Source organism: Solanum lycopersicum, chromosome 10, assembly GCF_036512215.1.
Source record: "Solanum lycopersicum chromosome 10, SLM_r2.1".
Classification (NCBI taxonomy): Eukaryota; Viridiplantae; Streptophyta; class Magnoliopsida; order Solanales; family Solanaceae; genus Solanum; species Solanum lycopersicum.
The window spans coordinates 740,156-754,229 of record NC_090809.1 but is presented as its reverse complement, the minus strand read 5'-3'; the positions used below and the strand labels follow the sequence as shown (position 1 = coordinate 754,229).

At 35.7% G+C, this 14,074-nt stretch overlaps 2 protein-coding genes across 4 annotated transcripts; both read left to right on the top strand.

Moving 5' to 3' along the window:
• The first annotated feature begins 52 nt into the window (after window positions 1-52).
• LOC101257116 (serine/arginine-rich splicing factor SR45) lies at window positions 53-6,808 on the top strand. Of its 2 annotated transcripts, none has more exons than XM_010328924.3 (12): window positions 53-428; window positions 1,611-1,685; window positions 2,177-2,265; window positions 4,243-4,289; window positions 4,408-4,488; window positions 4,590-4,755; window positions 4,839-5,049; window positions 5,123-5,188; window positions 5,631-5,741; window positions 6,042-6,108; window positions 6,227-6,267; window positions 6,482-6,808. In XM_010328924.3, exons 1-12 carry the CDS (start codon window positions 196-198, stop codon window positions 6,543-6,545), a joined length of 1,251 nt encoding a protein of 416 aa, XP_010327226.2. In that variant the 5' UTR covers window positions 53-195; the 3' UTR covers window positions 6,546-6,808. The 2 variants fall into 2 exon arrangements, with proteins under 2 accessions (XP_010327226.2, XP_019071656.1); XM_019216111.3 differs by having other exon boundaries at window positions 96-428; window positions 5,120-5,188.
• Window positions 6,809-7,686: 878 nt separating this feature from the next.
• Window positions 7,687-12,622, top strand: LOC101261167 (uncharacterized protein At4g15545). Of its 2 annotated transcripts, XM_004248280.5 has the most exons (10): window positions 7,687-8,164; window positions 8,261-8,329; window positions 10,379-10,432; window positions 10,917-10,980; window positions 11,126-11,197; window positions 11,279-11,536; window positions 11,717-11,762; window positions 11,853-11,931; window positions 12,035-12,147; window positions 12,225-12,622. In XM_004248280.5, exons 1-9 carry the CDS (start codon window positions 7,868-7,870, stop codon window positions 12,125-12,127), a joined length of 1,032 nt encoding a protein of 343 aa, XP_004248328.1. In that variant the 5' UTR covers window positions 7,687-7,867; the 3' UTR covers window positions 12,128-12,147; window positions 12,225-12,622. The 2 variants fall into 2 exon arrangements, with proteins under 2 accessions (XP_004248328.1, XP_069146380.1); XM_069290279.1 differs by having other exon boundaries at window positions 7,720-8,164; window positions 12,035-12,254.
• Window positions 12,623-14,074: the final 1,452 nt, after the last annotated feature.

The window sequence follows — 14,074 nt, the reverse complement described above, 5'->3', positions numbered from 1 at the left end:
ATTTTACTAAACGATCAATGTATACTCTATCAAACGACTCGTAAGTCCCAGTGAATACTCTTTGGGGATACAGCCCACTTCGGCCCATTTGTTTTTCGGGGCTAGAAGCTGATAACCTTTTTGCCCAAATGTACTCTGTCGACAGTTCTCTGTTATTAGGGTTTATCACTGGGGTTTCGGAGTAAGCTGTTGCCAATGGCGAAACCAGGTCGAGGCCGTGCGGCTTCACCGTCAGGCTCGTCTTCTCGTTCCCGGTCTCGTTCCCGTTCCCGGTCTCGCTCTTACACTCCTTCAAACTCTCGCTCCTCAAGTTCGCGTTCTCCATCTCGATCTAGATCCCGCTCCAGATCAATTTCTTCATCTTCCTCTGCTTCCCGGAGTGCAAGTTCTCGCAGCCCTAGTCGTCGCCCTCCATCTCAACGAAAAAGGTTTTTACTCTCTCTTTCAAATGTGTATTAGTTGCATAATGCATTTCTGTAGTAATTTCCCGCTTTTTCTTTTTTATTACGTGATACTGGTAGTTTGAGATTCGTATGCCATCAGAATGTCTGATGTCGGAGAGTTAACTTGCAAACTATAGAGGAGAAATAAGCCCAAATATGCTTTAACTTCTTTGAATTGAGGTGAAGTAGTTGCTGCTGTTGGTTAATGTGCTTATGGCTGCTTGAATTATGTTAGATTTGCGAGGTTTATGACATAGAAAAGTCTTATGGTTGAAGTAGAGTCGGGCACAAGTAGCACCAAGTCGCATTAAAATTGCTAGTTGCTGAATCTGAGTCTGATTGTCGTCTGGTTAGATATAGAATGGATATATGTTCTGTAGTTTTGCATCTCAAACATTATATAGGTCAAGAGGCTATTTTTGCTATGTAATTCATAGTTGTTCCATACCTTTCCACTGTCTGAAGAGTGTTAAGCTGTGTCCTCTAATTCCTGGGCCATGTGACATAATTCTCTGCTGCACTTCGCTTCTGCAAGTGCAGATAGCTTATATTTGATAATTTATGGCATTTCCTGCTGCTTTTCTTAAGTTATTCCAACATGCAAGTAGCAAAACTAGAATATTGGTTGCATCGGTTTTGCTTTTCTTGCCTTTCTTCCATTTAGACAACAAGAAACTGATTTCAATCCTCCGCGACTGTATAAAATAGAGTTGGAAACACAACTCAAGGGTGTAACACAGTGGTGAAAGAAGTGGGCGAAAATCTTGGAGACCAAGTTTCAAATCCAACAGAGACAAAAGACATTATGTTATTTATTTCTTTCCATCTGTCTAAGCTAGATATCTAAGTATTGATAGACAGAGTCATCCGATACGTGAGGTAGCAGGTACTTGCTTGTGGAGAAGTTGAGGTAGGCACATGACTGGAATAGAAAACTGGAAACAAGATATACTATGGTTAATCTTGAAGATTGGCCTCTTTTTTGTCGTCATATATTTTTGTTTATTTGTTATTGAGCTTAGACAGGTTGGACTAGCATGAAAATTTCTTGAAATGTTGCTGTTCTATTAGTTTTCTATCTTGCAAAATAGCTAAAGTACTTCACCAATCGTCCTATTTCTGAATGATCCTAAACCCTATCCTTTATTGTTTATATGGTTTTGTTAGCCCTGCTGGAGTATCTAAGCGAGGCCGCTCGCCGCCACCACCACCAGAGTCTAAGAAAGCTTCTCCACCTCCAAGGTAATGTTGTTTGTTTTTAAGCTGAGATTCGACTTTGGTTTATTCATTGAATAACTACTTATAAACCTCTTCCAATAACATCCAAATTTCTGTTTTTTTTGGGGGGGGGGATACCTTTCTTTTCTTGGTTTGTTTTTCTCCTCTTCCAAATGAAATTAACATACAGTAGGGTGCTGGGTTATTGTGAGCTATTTTGAATGTGGACTCAGTTGCATTTATCAGATCTTTTTTTGGAGAATGCATTGCAGCTGGACACGATTGTTCATAAATGATTTCGAATGCTCTTCAATTCCTTTCCATCCCAATTACTCAGACATGCGTGCTGTTGGTGCAACATTCAGTTATGCATCACATCCATTTTGGATGCAGTTGATAAAGATAGTTACTAATACCAATATCTTCTGATGATGCAAAAATGTTACTGCATGTAGCACTTCTGACATATGCATTGATAGGCTTTTTGATGTGTAACACTTGGGATCTGATTCCAGGAAAGTATCTCCTATACCTGAGTCGCGTGTAATTCATGTGGATCAACTCAGCAGGAATGTCAATGAAAACCATTTGAAAGAAATATTTGGTATGTTCTGCACTTCTTTTTGATTAGGTGAAGTTTATTTTGCCTGAGTTGTAGAAATTCTACACTAAGCTAGGGTTGTAACTGTCAACTGATAACCCAACAGCCCGTCCAGGGTAAATAGCCCATTATATCAGGTCCATACAGAAGAACCTAACAGAACTGAAATTCGGTTTGGTATTTGGTACTTCAACAAGTGAAGAGTCTAAAACCAAAGAATTGAACGCCAACTTCTAGTTCATTACTGTGAAATGGTCCAACCTTTTGGTTATAGATTCTATTTATTCTGTTTATTTAGCCTGGTTATATGTCAGACGTTCTAGTCTAATCCTGTTATTATGAGTTAGTTGACGAGCACAAACACACTATAGATTTAGCGCTTCATGTTCTCAAAAAAAAAAAAGAACTATAGATCTAGCGCTTCACTAGTCAAAGATAGTATAGCATAAAGATCGTCTCCACAGAGATTGGTACAAATAATAATTCAATCAAATCTTGCTAATTGTTATTTAGGAGATCAAGAGAAGAGAGTTGGTTGTGGTTATTAACCATGACTATAGACTATTTGTAACTTTAAGCAATTGGTAAATACCATGCTTAATAACAATTATAGAAGATAGGGTACAAAATGGAACAGGTGCATAATGATAGCTGGAATTCTATCGTATTTGATCACATCTAAAATTTTATCTATTCTCTCGAATTTGATAGTTGATTAGAGTACTCATAAAATTTAGATTTCTCTTCCAAGTTAATCTCAAGTTTAAGAATAAACTAATTATATATTATAGTGATCCTAATATGCAAGAACATGTTATGTATTATTCTTGAGGAAATAATGTCCATTGACTATTCCCTAGGATTCAATCAATAATTGTCAACAAGCTTTTTCGATTACTTAGAAAAGATATATTAATTCAATCCAAACAAGACTATACAACAATATTCATAAGTATTCCTCTTTTGAATAAATAAGATAATGAATAAAGTTGCAATTTAATTCAACTCCCATAACAAGTTCAAGCATTATAATGGAAACCAAAATCCCAAACATATTTATCAATACACTCACCATCTTAAGAAACTACTCCAGGGAGGAGAATAAATCTACTTAAAACAAGGAAGAACAAAAAGACATAACAACTACACTCTTAATCCCAACTTCTGTTTTGGATTTGAGTGGTGTACCATGTTTTCCTTCTCTCCTTCATAACCTAGTCTTCTTCTTGCTCTTATTCTCGATGCCCTATCTCCGGGACAAGTTCCAAACTCAGCATATTGTCTCATGCGAAATCCCAGAATTGATCCTTGATTTGGTGATCTGCACGCCTCTGCCTTGTGGGGCCCCAGCTGGGCCGATCAGCACGCGGAGGACCAGTTGCTTTTAAGCCTTTCATCTTTGCTGCATGCCAGTAGCTTCAGTCTGCATGGTTGCACAGCTTCGCAGTGGAACAGCATTTTGCATTTTTGTGCTCTTTTCCTTCCTTTACTATTACCTGTTGGCCTTTTCCACTAATCACATTCAAACTTGAATTGGCAACACCTGCACATACAAAAGGTTGAAAAATAATGGCAAAATTCACATCCTTAACTGTCTAAAAACTAGCTCATTTCATTGCCCAACATTAGTAACAGTTAAAGTAAAGATAATTTTTTTAAAATGTTCTTTTGGAAGCCAGGGTATGCTTGGTATCCTCATGGCGACTGAGTCAGTTTTTCATTAATGGGTTCTCCCAGCAGTAGCTCTAGTGTAATCAATCCAATCAACATGCCTGTGCAGTGCGCTAGTTCCAGTGTATATTAATCCATGTACAATAAAATAAATAAATGGGAATAAAAGAGTTGAACAAAATTGTTCAGAAAATAGAATTTCCAGGTTTACAGGAAATGATTGACTGGATGCCATAGGCAATTTGATGTTGCTCTGTCCATCTCATGATCTTCATGATGGTTAATGTCTGTAACTTTTCCTTTTCTCAGGTAATTTTGGTGAAATTCTGCATGTGCAGTTGGCCATTGATCATGTTGTAAGTTAACAAGTGCCATATCTTTCGATGGTGTACAACTTATGTGAAATTCCCACCCATCCCACCCGCGCCTCCTTTATTTTTTTTTCTTTCTAATATAAGAATTCACTTGTTGCAGGTTAATCTTCCCAAAGGGTTTGCTTATGTTGAGTTCAAGACTAGAATTGATGCTGAGAAAGCCCAACTACACATGGATGGTGTATGGTTTTAAGATTTGTACATTCAGTTGGTTATTGCATCCAATCATTTTTATTTTTGTAATGGGGGATTAACTAAAATATTTGGTTGGTGTTAATGCAGGCTCAGATTGATGGGAAAGTAGTTCATGCCAGGTTTACCCTTCCTGAGCGAAAGAAGGCTGCCTCACCTCCAAGGGCTGTTGCAACTTCCTCAAGAAGAGATGCTCCGAGAACCGATAATGCTCCTGTTGATGTGGAGAAAGATGGACCAAAACGGCAACAAGAGTGTATGATACCCTTGTTATATTAGGAATTGTTCATTGTGTCTGTATGATGCATTGTTTAATTTGGTTTACTTTGATATAATCAGTATCTCCTCGTCGAAAGCCTGCTTCTTCACCTCGGAGGTCCCCTATAGGACGAAGAGGGTCTCCTAGACGTGGGCCAGATTCTCCTGTTCGCCGTCGAGCAAATTCTCCTTTTAGGCGCGGCAGTCCACCACCCCACAGGAGGAGGCCTGCATCTCCCATGAGGCGCCGTTCACCATCCCCTCCACTAAGACGTCATCGGACACCTCCTAGGTTGGGTATTTCACATTTGCGTTCGAAATCTTGGAATTTTGATGTGTACCTTTACTGATTAAATCTTCAGCAGGGGCTCTCCCAGAAGAATTCGTGGCAGTCCTGTTAGAAGACGTTCTCCCCTTCCGCCAAGGCGTCGGTGAGTTAGCATTTTGATCTCATAAACTTGAATAGTTGAAGGAAATGTTGAAAATATCTTTTCCTTTGCTCCATAACTATAAAGTCCCTTAATGGTTCGCATAATGCTGTAGCCTGTAGGGATAAACCTGATGTTACGTACTTCAAAGAGGTTCTTTTAATTGTTAAAAATGTGTGGTAGCTTAGATATGTCTGATATATATATATATATATATATAAATACATATATACATGATTTATGCCATCAGTTACTGTTGACATAGTGTTGTCCATGATAGGTGACAATTGTTTTTATTGTTAGTAGATGCAATGCTTGTTATGTTAAAAATATAGTAAACTGTAGCCTGTACTATTTTAAATACTTCGTTTTGTGTTAACTAATGTATTTTCATAACTGACAGTGGTAGTTCATGGTATCTTTGTCTCCTTGTCTTTGTTTGTAGTTCTCCACGACGTGCTAGAAGTCCACCCAGAAGATCTCCGATTGGTCGTCGGTCCCGTTCACCTATTAGAAGGCCTCTCCGGTCACGATCAAGATCCATTTCTCCTAGGCGGTAATACATAAATTTGTATCATCTTTGTCACAAATGTTTTAGTGTCTAATTACAGCTAATTTTGTGTTATTTCTTTGAATTAGTGGGTCTATTGCCATTATGTGTGGTCAGTAGTTTTCCTTTTATGCCTCTCTTGCTCAATTTAAACTTACATATTCTGATGCCTGGTTTCTTTCTATTGTGTGTATTTAATTACTATGACCATATTATCAAGAACATAACGCTATAAAATTTCTGAAAGAAGGCAGTTTCTTGTTTATATGAACAAGCAATACTTATTTTTGAATGCTTCATGTATAGGGGAAGGGGTGCAGCTGCAAGACGTGGGAGGTCATCATCCTACTCTTCTTCTCCCAGTCCTCGCAAGGTCTGTGTTTGGTTGGGTTTTTAATTTAACAAACTTACCTGTTAGATTGTTTGTTTTTTCCTTTGGGGTCAACACTTGAAGATTGTTTGATGTGGATGTAATTTGCTTATTGGTTTAGGGACCCCGCAAGATTTCAAAGAGTCGCAGTCCTAAGAGAAGGTGGGTTCCGTGTAATCTCTTGCTATTGTTTTGGATTCTTGCTATAATTAGTCATATTCATATGGTAGGTTTTTCCTTCCACTTGGAGAAAGGTTAACTCCAGAGCTACAAGACACTTGCATATGGTTTTGCAATCTTAGTATAGAAACGACTGATGATTATGTTTGTTGTTATTATGTTGGTTATGATATGCTGGTGCTTCATAAAAATGCAGGCCTTTAAGAGGGAGGAGCCCCAGCAACAGTAACAGCAGCAGTTCACCACCTCGTAAGCCCTAGGTTTGTTGCTTGCGACATGTACGTCCTTGACGGATGAGCTTTGTAATCTTAATCCTGCTGGAGAAAGGAGCCCCTTAGGACAACTTGATTACTTCATTTGAACGTATGAATGTGAATTCTTTTAATGATTGTATACTGATGTCCAAATTCACATTATTTTGGTTTAGTTGCATTGCTGTGCCTCAGATATCTTCCGACGACAGTAAACATATTAATTGAAATAGTGGGAAGAGAAACATCAGAAAATGTTAGTTAGCTGTGAATCTTTTCTCGTATCTGCACTTTTAATTTGATTTATTACTTTACATTATCACTAATATGTTTCAAAATATTACTTTCTACTCCATTTTATCTTTCATAGTTTCTTCTTTTAAAATTATTTTAGTAGAGAAATGATTTCAATCTGTTGAATTTGGGGTTTAATTATACTTGGAATGAGCTGTTAGCCAAAGTGATGAGAATAATCAAGTCCATGGCATCTAAAAATTAAGATTCTAAACTACCAGACTTGGTGTTTAATTAGTTGCCCACGTTGTATAGGATTGTTGAATTAATTTAGAATTTTAGACAATAACATATTCAACACGATCTCACAGAATAAGATTTACTTCAAATCATAGTTGATACGGGAAAAATATATTTATACACAAATATATTAGATCTAATATATATTATGGATTCGTCATTGCCCAATCAAAACCAATATATAACTATGCGTGGAATTGTCTCATCCCTTTGAACCTACTTTTTCTTGGTTGTGAAATAAAATTTGCATCAATGCACACATACATTAGATATATCATGAATATATTAGATATATCAATGCACAAATACATTACATACATCACTCATACACCTGATTCATTAGTATCCTATCAAACTTAATATATAACTATACATAAATACACTAGCATTACGTATAAATATATAAAAAAAAAATAGAAGGACGAGAAAGAGAAAGATGAATAGGTAAATAATCAATTTTAAAGTATGGTGTTAGCGGGTTTAGATTAGGGCCCATAGGCCCAAGCGGACCAAACCGAAAAGGACGATTAAGCTTTGGAGGGAAAACAAATAATAAATTCAAACTCATAAATGAGACAAACCACCATAAAGCATGTCCCATTTGTTTCTTTATTTTAATTAATCATTTTTAAATTCAAAAACACAAGTCAAACAGAATCAAAATTAATTGAATTAATTCCTAATTAACTCATTAATTACCTCATTTCTTCTGTTCAAATTCTCCATTGGATTCTCCGTAATCCATTTTTTCCCCCAAATTTCCATCATTGGGCGTTAGGGTTTTTGGGAATTCGGAGATGTCGTTGGATAGCAGCAGCGATAGTAGCCGGAGTCCCGGGCCGGACTTTCATCTTTCCGATGAAATACTATCGGTCATTCCAACGGACCCTTACGACCAGTTGGATCTTGCTAGGAAGATTACTTCCATGGCTATAGCGTCTCGTGTTACCAAACTTGAGTCGGAGACGGGGAGACTTCATCAGAAGCTTAACGACAAGGATCGGGTCATTGTGGAGCTTCAGGACAAGGTCTCTCAGCTCGAGAAGGCTTGTCACGAAAACGAATTGCGGTTGCAATTTACTTGTGAAGATAATGTACTGCTTGTATTTGCTTGTGTTTTCATTTCTAACGCTTGCATTTGTTTGGAACGGAAAGGCCTTAATCTAACCTTTTTTGGTAAAAAATGACAGATGAAGCTTACGAAGGAGAGGGATTCATTGGCCATGACAGTAAAGAAAATGGCTCGAGATTTAGCAAAGGTGATAAACCAGTTATCTCTTTTAAACTATTGTTGTTGAACTCCTGCTGGATTAATGGAGAAAAATATCTAAGTTGAACATTGTTTAGTACATAATTTTGTTGTTGAACTCCTGCTTGATTATTGGATTAATTTTTTTTAGAGGGTTATGCTTCAATTAGTCATGGGTTGATTCTACTGCTTGGCACTCCCTCTGTCCATTTTATAGTAATGTAATATGTATGTCAAATTAACATTTTAAGCTCAATATACAGTCTAACACTGTATATTCAGCTTAAGATGTTTATTTGGCATCTATATTATATTAGTGATAGTGAACAGAACCTTGCAGTAATAAGTGAAAAGTTGGTTTGATTGAAATATCACCACATCAAGATTTGAACTTTGAATACTTAATAAATTTGAATTCTTTGTGAAAGTTACAAATTATACTACTATTATATGAGTGTTTTCAAACATTTTGGGATGTTCTAAAATGTAAAGACTAAGACTATCATGTAAGTAGGTACAAAGAGATGATGGTTTCTTGAGGGGATCTGTATCCTTACTTAAAATATATATTTGATTTTCAAGTAGATGACTGTGAAACCTCTGTTCACTGGATACTACTAGATTGATTTTCTATGCTGTAGTGCCCCTTAAGTTATTTTTACTAGGTTATCTGATGCAACTAAGATTTGGCACATCGAGTTCAACTTAATTGATTGCAGTTTGAAGTTCCTGATCATTTGATAAATCCAAGGTGGCTCAAGAGGTTTGGGTCTTGAGCTTAGAGCGTAGGCTTGTCAATATGAAGAGTGGGCACTCCAGGGGTAATGAGAGAAGGCTCAGCATGTTAAGAAGCATGCCTGGAGCATAGAGAATAGGTTCTACAGTTGGAAGAGTAGATTTATAGTTGAGAGAGAAGGCTCAGCAGGATAAACAGGAATGGGTCTTCTGAGCAAACCTATGGCTCAATGAACTAAGGTCAGAGAGAGAGTCCAGAATGTTACAGTAGGTAGAGACAAAGCTGTTGTGAAAATGAATTTACAAAGTTTGCCTTTTAATGCCATGTAAAGAATTTGAGTTTCCAGTCCAAATCTTAAGGTTGGAGTAGTTGAAGTAACTATAAATAGAATTAATTACTTCATAAAAAAAAAGGTATCTATAAACCTTTTTGAGAACCTTTTCACAACGAACGTTGAACCGCTTGAATGTCTAACAAATATTAGCTGTAAAGTAATGAGAAACAAGAACTTAACCGTATTACCAGTCACAGGCTCCCTGATTACATATTCTTTTCTTTATGAATAAATGAAGATAACCGTTCCAAAGTGCAAGACAAAAAAAGGAATGAATGTTTAACTCTTTTGGTCAGTGAGACACTGAGATCCCAGTTGTAATGAATATCAAGGAAAGATACAGATACACAGTACATGATAAAAGTAATGAAGTTATTTGGGAAGGCAACCCAATGCAATGTATCTTTAAAGCTTAGCCCATTGGCCCATTTTCAAGGCTGTGATAGTCATAACTCCAACATCCTTTTAGATTTTCCTATCCCGTGAATCAACTATTGGACCAAAAAAGGGTTATCTATAGCACTGCTGCTATATATGGAGCTACATTGGTGGAAGGTTTTGAACAGTTTATCACAGGGGCAATTAACTTTTAGCCAAGATTTTGGTCATTGTTTTATAAATCATCAATCACATGAGACTGAGAAGTGGGCCTAAATTGGCTTATATAGTGAGAATTTTCCACCTTAGACATAAGTGATTCAGATACATTATGCTCTTTCTCAGAGAAGCCAGATCCGTCAACTTCCATATCTCTATCTTGTGATGAGAAAGCAGTCTCACCTTTCAATTTTCTTCTTCATCAAGAGCCGCATTCATGACAAAATTAGAGCATTATAGGAGAAAGAGATTTGTCAATATATCCTCAACCTGACAGTGGTTTCCACGCCTCTGATTGTTTGATTGAAATCTTAGTTGTAGCTTCTGCCTCTGCTATGTCATTTATTGCTTACTTGTTGCATAGCATAAACTTGCTTTCTTTATTTTTACAGTTGGAGACTTTTAAAAGGCAATTGGTGCAGTCTCTTAGTGATGATAATTCATCGGTAAGATTTCAGAATTTTGATCTCTTCACATTTCATTTTAGGAAAATCATGTAGAGAGTAACTTAGGGCCCATTGGACATACAATTTTTTCCTTTTTCAAAAAACTGTTTGGTCATACATTGTTGTCAATTTTTTGCTCCAACTTGAAGTTGAGTCTTTCAAGTTTGAAAAAGTGGTTGTAAATCTTATCCCCGCGCAAAACCTCATCTATTTTTCAAGTTAAATGCATATCCAAACACTATTCCAACTTCCATATACCCTTTTTTGACTTAACTTCAAATACTATTTTTTTCAAATATCATCAAATTCATGTCCAAATTCCTACTTAAACTTCCTAAAAGATTTTTTTTGGTAATAATATTGGAATTCAGATATTTGCGCTAGTCAAATTTCTGCTTTTTAGTAGCATTAGAGCAAGACCATTTTCTTTTCTATCATGTGCTTCTGCTAGACTAAACTACCAATCTTGTTTCTGCATCTTCAGCCAGCTGAAACTGTTGATATTGGCACTTACGACCAATCTACCCATAAGGCATATTCCTTGAAGGGTATGTCTTGGCTTCAATTTATATGTATTTCCTCTTTTGTGCTCATTTGTCATGTTCAAGATGTTATGTCACACTTTTGGCTGCCTCAAGATATGGTGTTCTATCTTTGATGTTCTAAATTTTGTTTGATGATAATATCGTGCAGAGGAGGTGAACAGCTATGCAGTACACCATTCTTCCAATGGTTCTATGGACAGCACAGTAATTAATGATGATGGTATTTGAACATTATGTTTTCTGCTTATAATATCATAATGTTGCAAAAGAAATTAACTTTGTTCCATTTTCTTGGATCCAGCCTCAAAGCGAGCTTTGCAAAGTTATTCCATGTCACCCTACATAACACCGCGTTTTACTCCAACTGGGACTCCCAAAATAATCTCCACTAGTGTATCTCCTAGAAGATATTCTGTTGCTGGATCTCCTCAGAGGATGTCTGGCGCCAACTCTCCAACAAACTCTCAATATGAGGGACGTGGTTCAATGTCGTCTTTTTTCCCATCAAGTCAACAGTCATCAGCAGCTAATTCCCCTCCCAAGTCACGCCCATTGCCAGGTTAACTAACTTTCAATTTTCTTTTGTGAGCTTTGCAAATATTACTTTTTTCTGTTGTATTGCACTTATGGTGTTGCACATTTACAAAGGCATTCTTGCTTGAGATAATTTCACAAAATCTTGTTACTGACTGGTTTATGTATGATTCTCTAATCTGTTTTCATTAATGCGAATTACTAGGTCAAACTCCTCGAATTGATGGGAAGGAGTTCTTCCGACAAGCTAGGTGGATAGCTAAACTACTTTCTTTCTCGAAAATTTTATTTTTACTAAGCAAGTATCTTTCACCTGATAGTATCACATGTTGTTGATATAGGAGTCGCCTATCCTATGAGCAGTTCAGTGCCTTTCTGACCAACATTAAGGAATTAAATGCACAAAAGCAGTCTCGTGAGGTGATGAGCATTTTTAGTTGCCTTAACATTCTATGAATTCCTCCTATTTGTCTACTAGTAACTGAAAGTCTTCTCCTATTCCTTTTCGCCATTATAAATTTAGGAAACTTTGAAAAAATCAGAAGAGATTTTCGGAACGGAGAACAAAGATCTTTATCTGTCATTCCAAGGTTTGCTTAACCGTAGTGCTCGGTGAAAGCAATAGAGTAAACACAGGTATGCGTGATTTCCCATCATATAAACTTACAGTGACATTTTGTTTCGTGTCTCATTATTTTTGCATGTGTCTAAAGGTGACCAAAGGCACCACTTCAAAAACAGAACCAGCACTAAGAGATCCTCCTCAACGCAGAAATGTGCTTAGGGAACGCAGAGTTTCTAGCTTATGAACGATTGATGTCAAGTTACATTCACTTTTTCATGGAGGCATTCTGTAAATTACTGCTCTTTTTCTTTTCGTTCAATTTCATCGTACTACATCTGAAAGCAATTGGATTAGCAGATGACAACCACAAATTGAATGAGTTTTCGAGTAGATTTCCTTCTTTTTCCGCCAACAGGTTCTCTCTCTCTTTCTCTCATGCGCGCCCACACACTAACATGTTTGTAACTCATTCACAGTGAAATGAATATCAGCAGTATTGTCAATGTGTTGTTTGCTTCAGATATGAAACAAAAATATTGTTGTTAATGTGTTGTTTCCTTCAAGCTTCATTTGTGAATTTTAACGCATGTCAAGTGAGAAGTAGTACTTTTGTCCAGAATTTGCTTTATAGTTATTATTACAAGTGAACCACATGATACCATCCAACATATGACCATTTTTAAGTGCAACAAACATAAATAAATTAATTTTGGGTCTGACTCAATCCCATAAACTAGCTTTCAAGGGTGTTAGTAGTTCGATTTGGATCGGTTATTGATTGAAATCAAAATAAAATCAATCTAGTTGGTTTTTTAAATTTCTAAAATCAAATCAAATTTTTTCAAAAAAAAAAAAACCATCGATTTGGTTAGTTGGTTAGTGTCGGTTTGGTTCGGTTTTTCTAGTTTATTCGGTATGAAAGTAATAATTTTTGTTAAGACCTACGTATCTCGATAGACACAAATAACAAGTACATGAATAATTTACAGAAAAGCTAATATCGGTTTAGTCAAGCAATTAAGCAATATTAGAGTTATCATTATACGAACAAAGTGATTCATTTAAGAGTAAGTATGACTATTTTATGTGAAGGTAGAGTAGGTAAAGATTAAATGGATTTTGATGGACTTGAATTTGAGATTGTTATACTTGGGTTAAAGTGTTGTGCTTGATAAAATGATAAAGTTAAAGGCTTAAGTTAATTAACATTTAACAAATATTTTTAATTTATTTATGAATAATATATAAATAATTATAAAATTTATACATCTAATTTATCGATTCGGTTTGATTATTTTTGCAGTTATTTTTTAGTAAAACAAAAATCAAACCAAATAGTATCGGTTTTCAAAATTTAAAAATCAAACCTAATCTAACCAAACTAAATCAAATATCAATTTTTTTAATCGATTTGATACGAATTGCGATTTGATTTGTTGTTAATCATAACCATGAACAAGCCTAACCACACCCAAAGCATGCTCTATACTACTATCGAAAAGCATGCTCTATACTACTATCGAAAAGCATGCTCTATACTACTATCGAACATATACATGCACAAGTAGACACAAATTTTATATGACTTCATAAAGTTCAACACAACATACATATTAGTTAAGGTTAAGTTAATTAACTATTTATGTATTAAAACATGTTTAGAAGAACTTTCTAAGATCTTAAAAATTAATGTACTTTGTATTTGTCAACAATAAACGAGAATATTATACAAAATAACAAACCTTTAGACTTTATTATGTTCTATAGCTACAATTTAAGAAAATTATAATTCATAACTACAGTTTCTCCAATTCTTGCTATAAAACCGTGACCAACACGAATTTACATCAAAATATAAATATATCAATTAAGCGAAATTAATCGAAGAGATATATAAGGTAATTATTGAGTGAAATATAAGTGTAAAGAGGTATATATTTATAATTATATTGCTTTTATGGAATATTAACTTAATTTTCCCTTAAATTATAGTTATAG

Excerpts from the sequence above, each read along its gene's own strand:
- LOC101257116 (XM_019216111.3), top strand. The coding sequence starts at position 196 with ATGGCGAAACCAGGTCGAGGCCGTGCGGCTTCACCGTCAGGCTCGTCT. Across the intron at positions 1,686-2,176 it reads AAAGCTTCTCCACCTCCAAG|GAAAGTATCTCCTATACCTG; the intron begins GTAATGTTGTTT and ends ATCTGATTCCAG. Across the intron at positions 5,189-5,630 it reads CCCCTTCCGCCAAGGCGTCG|TTCTCCACGACGTGCTAGAA; the intron begins GTGAGTTAGCAT and ends CTTTGTTTGTAG.
- LOC101261167 (XM_004248280.5), top strand. The coding sequence starts at position 7,868 with ATGTCGTTGGATAGCAGCAGCGATAGTAGCCGGAGTCCCGGGCCGGAC. Across the intron at positions 11,198-11,278 it reads CACAGTAATTAATGATGATG|CCTCAAAGCGAGCTTTGCAA; the intron begins GTATTTGAACAT and ends TCTTGGATCCAG. Across the intron at positions 11,537-11,716 it reads CAAGTCACGCCCATTGCCAG|GTCAAACTCCTCGAATTGAT; the intron begins GTTAACTAACTT and ends GCGAATTACTAG.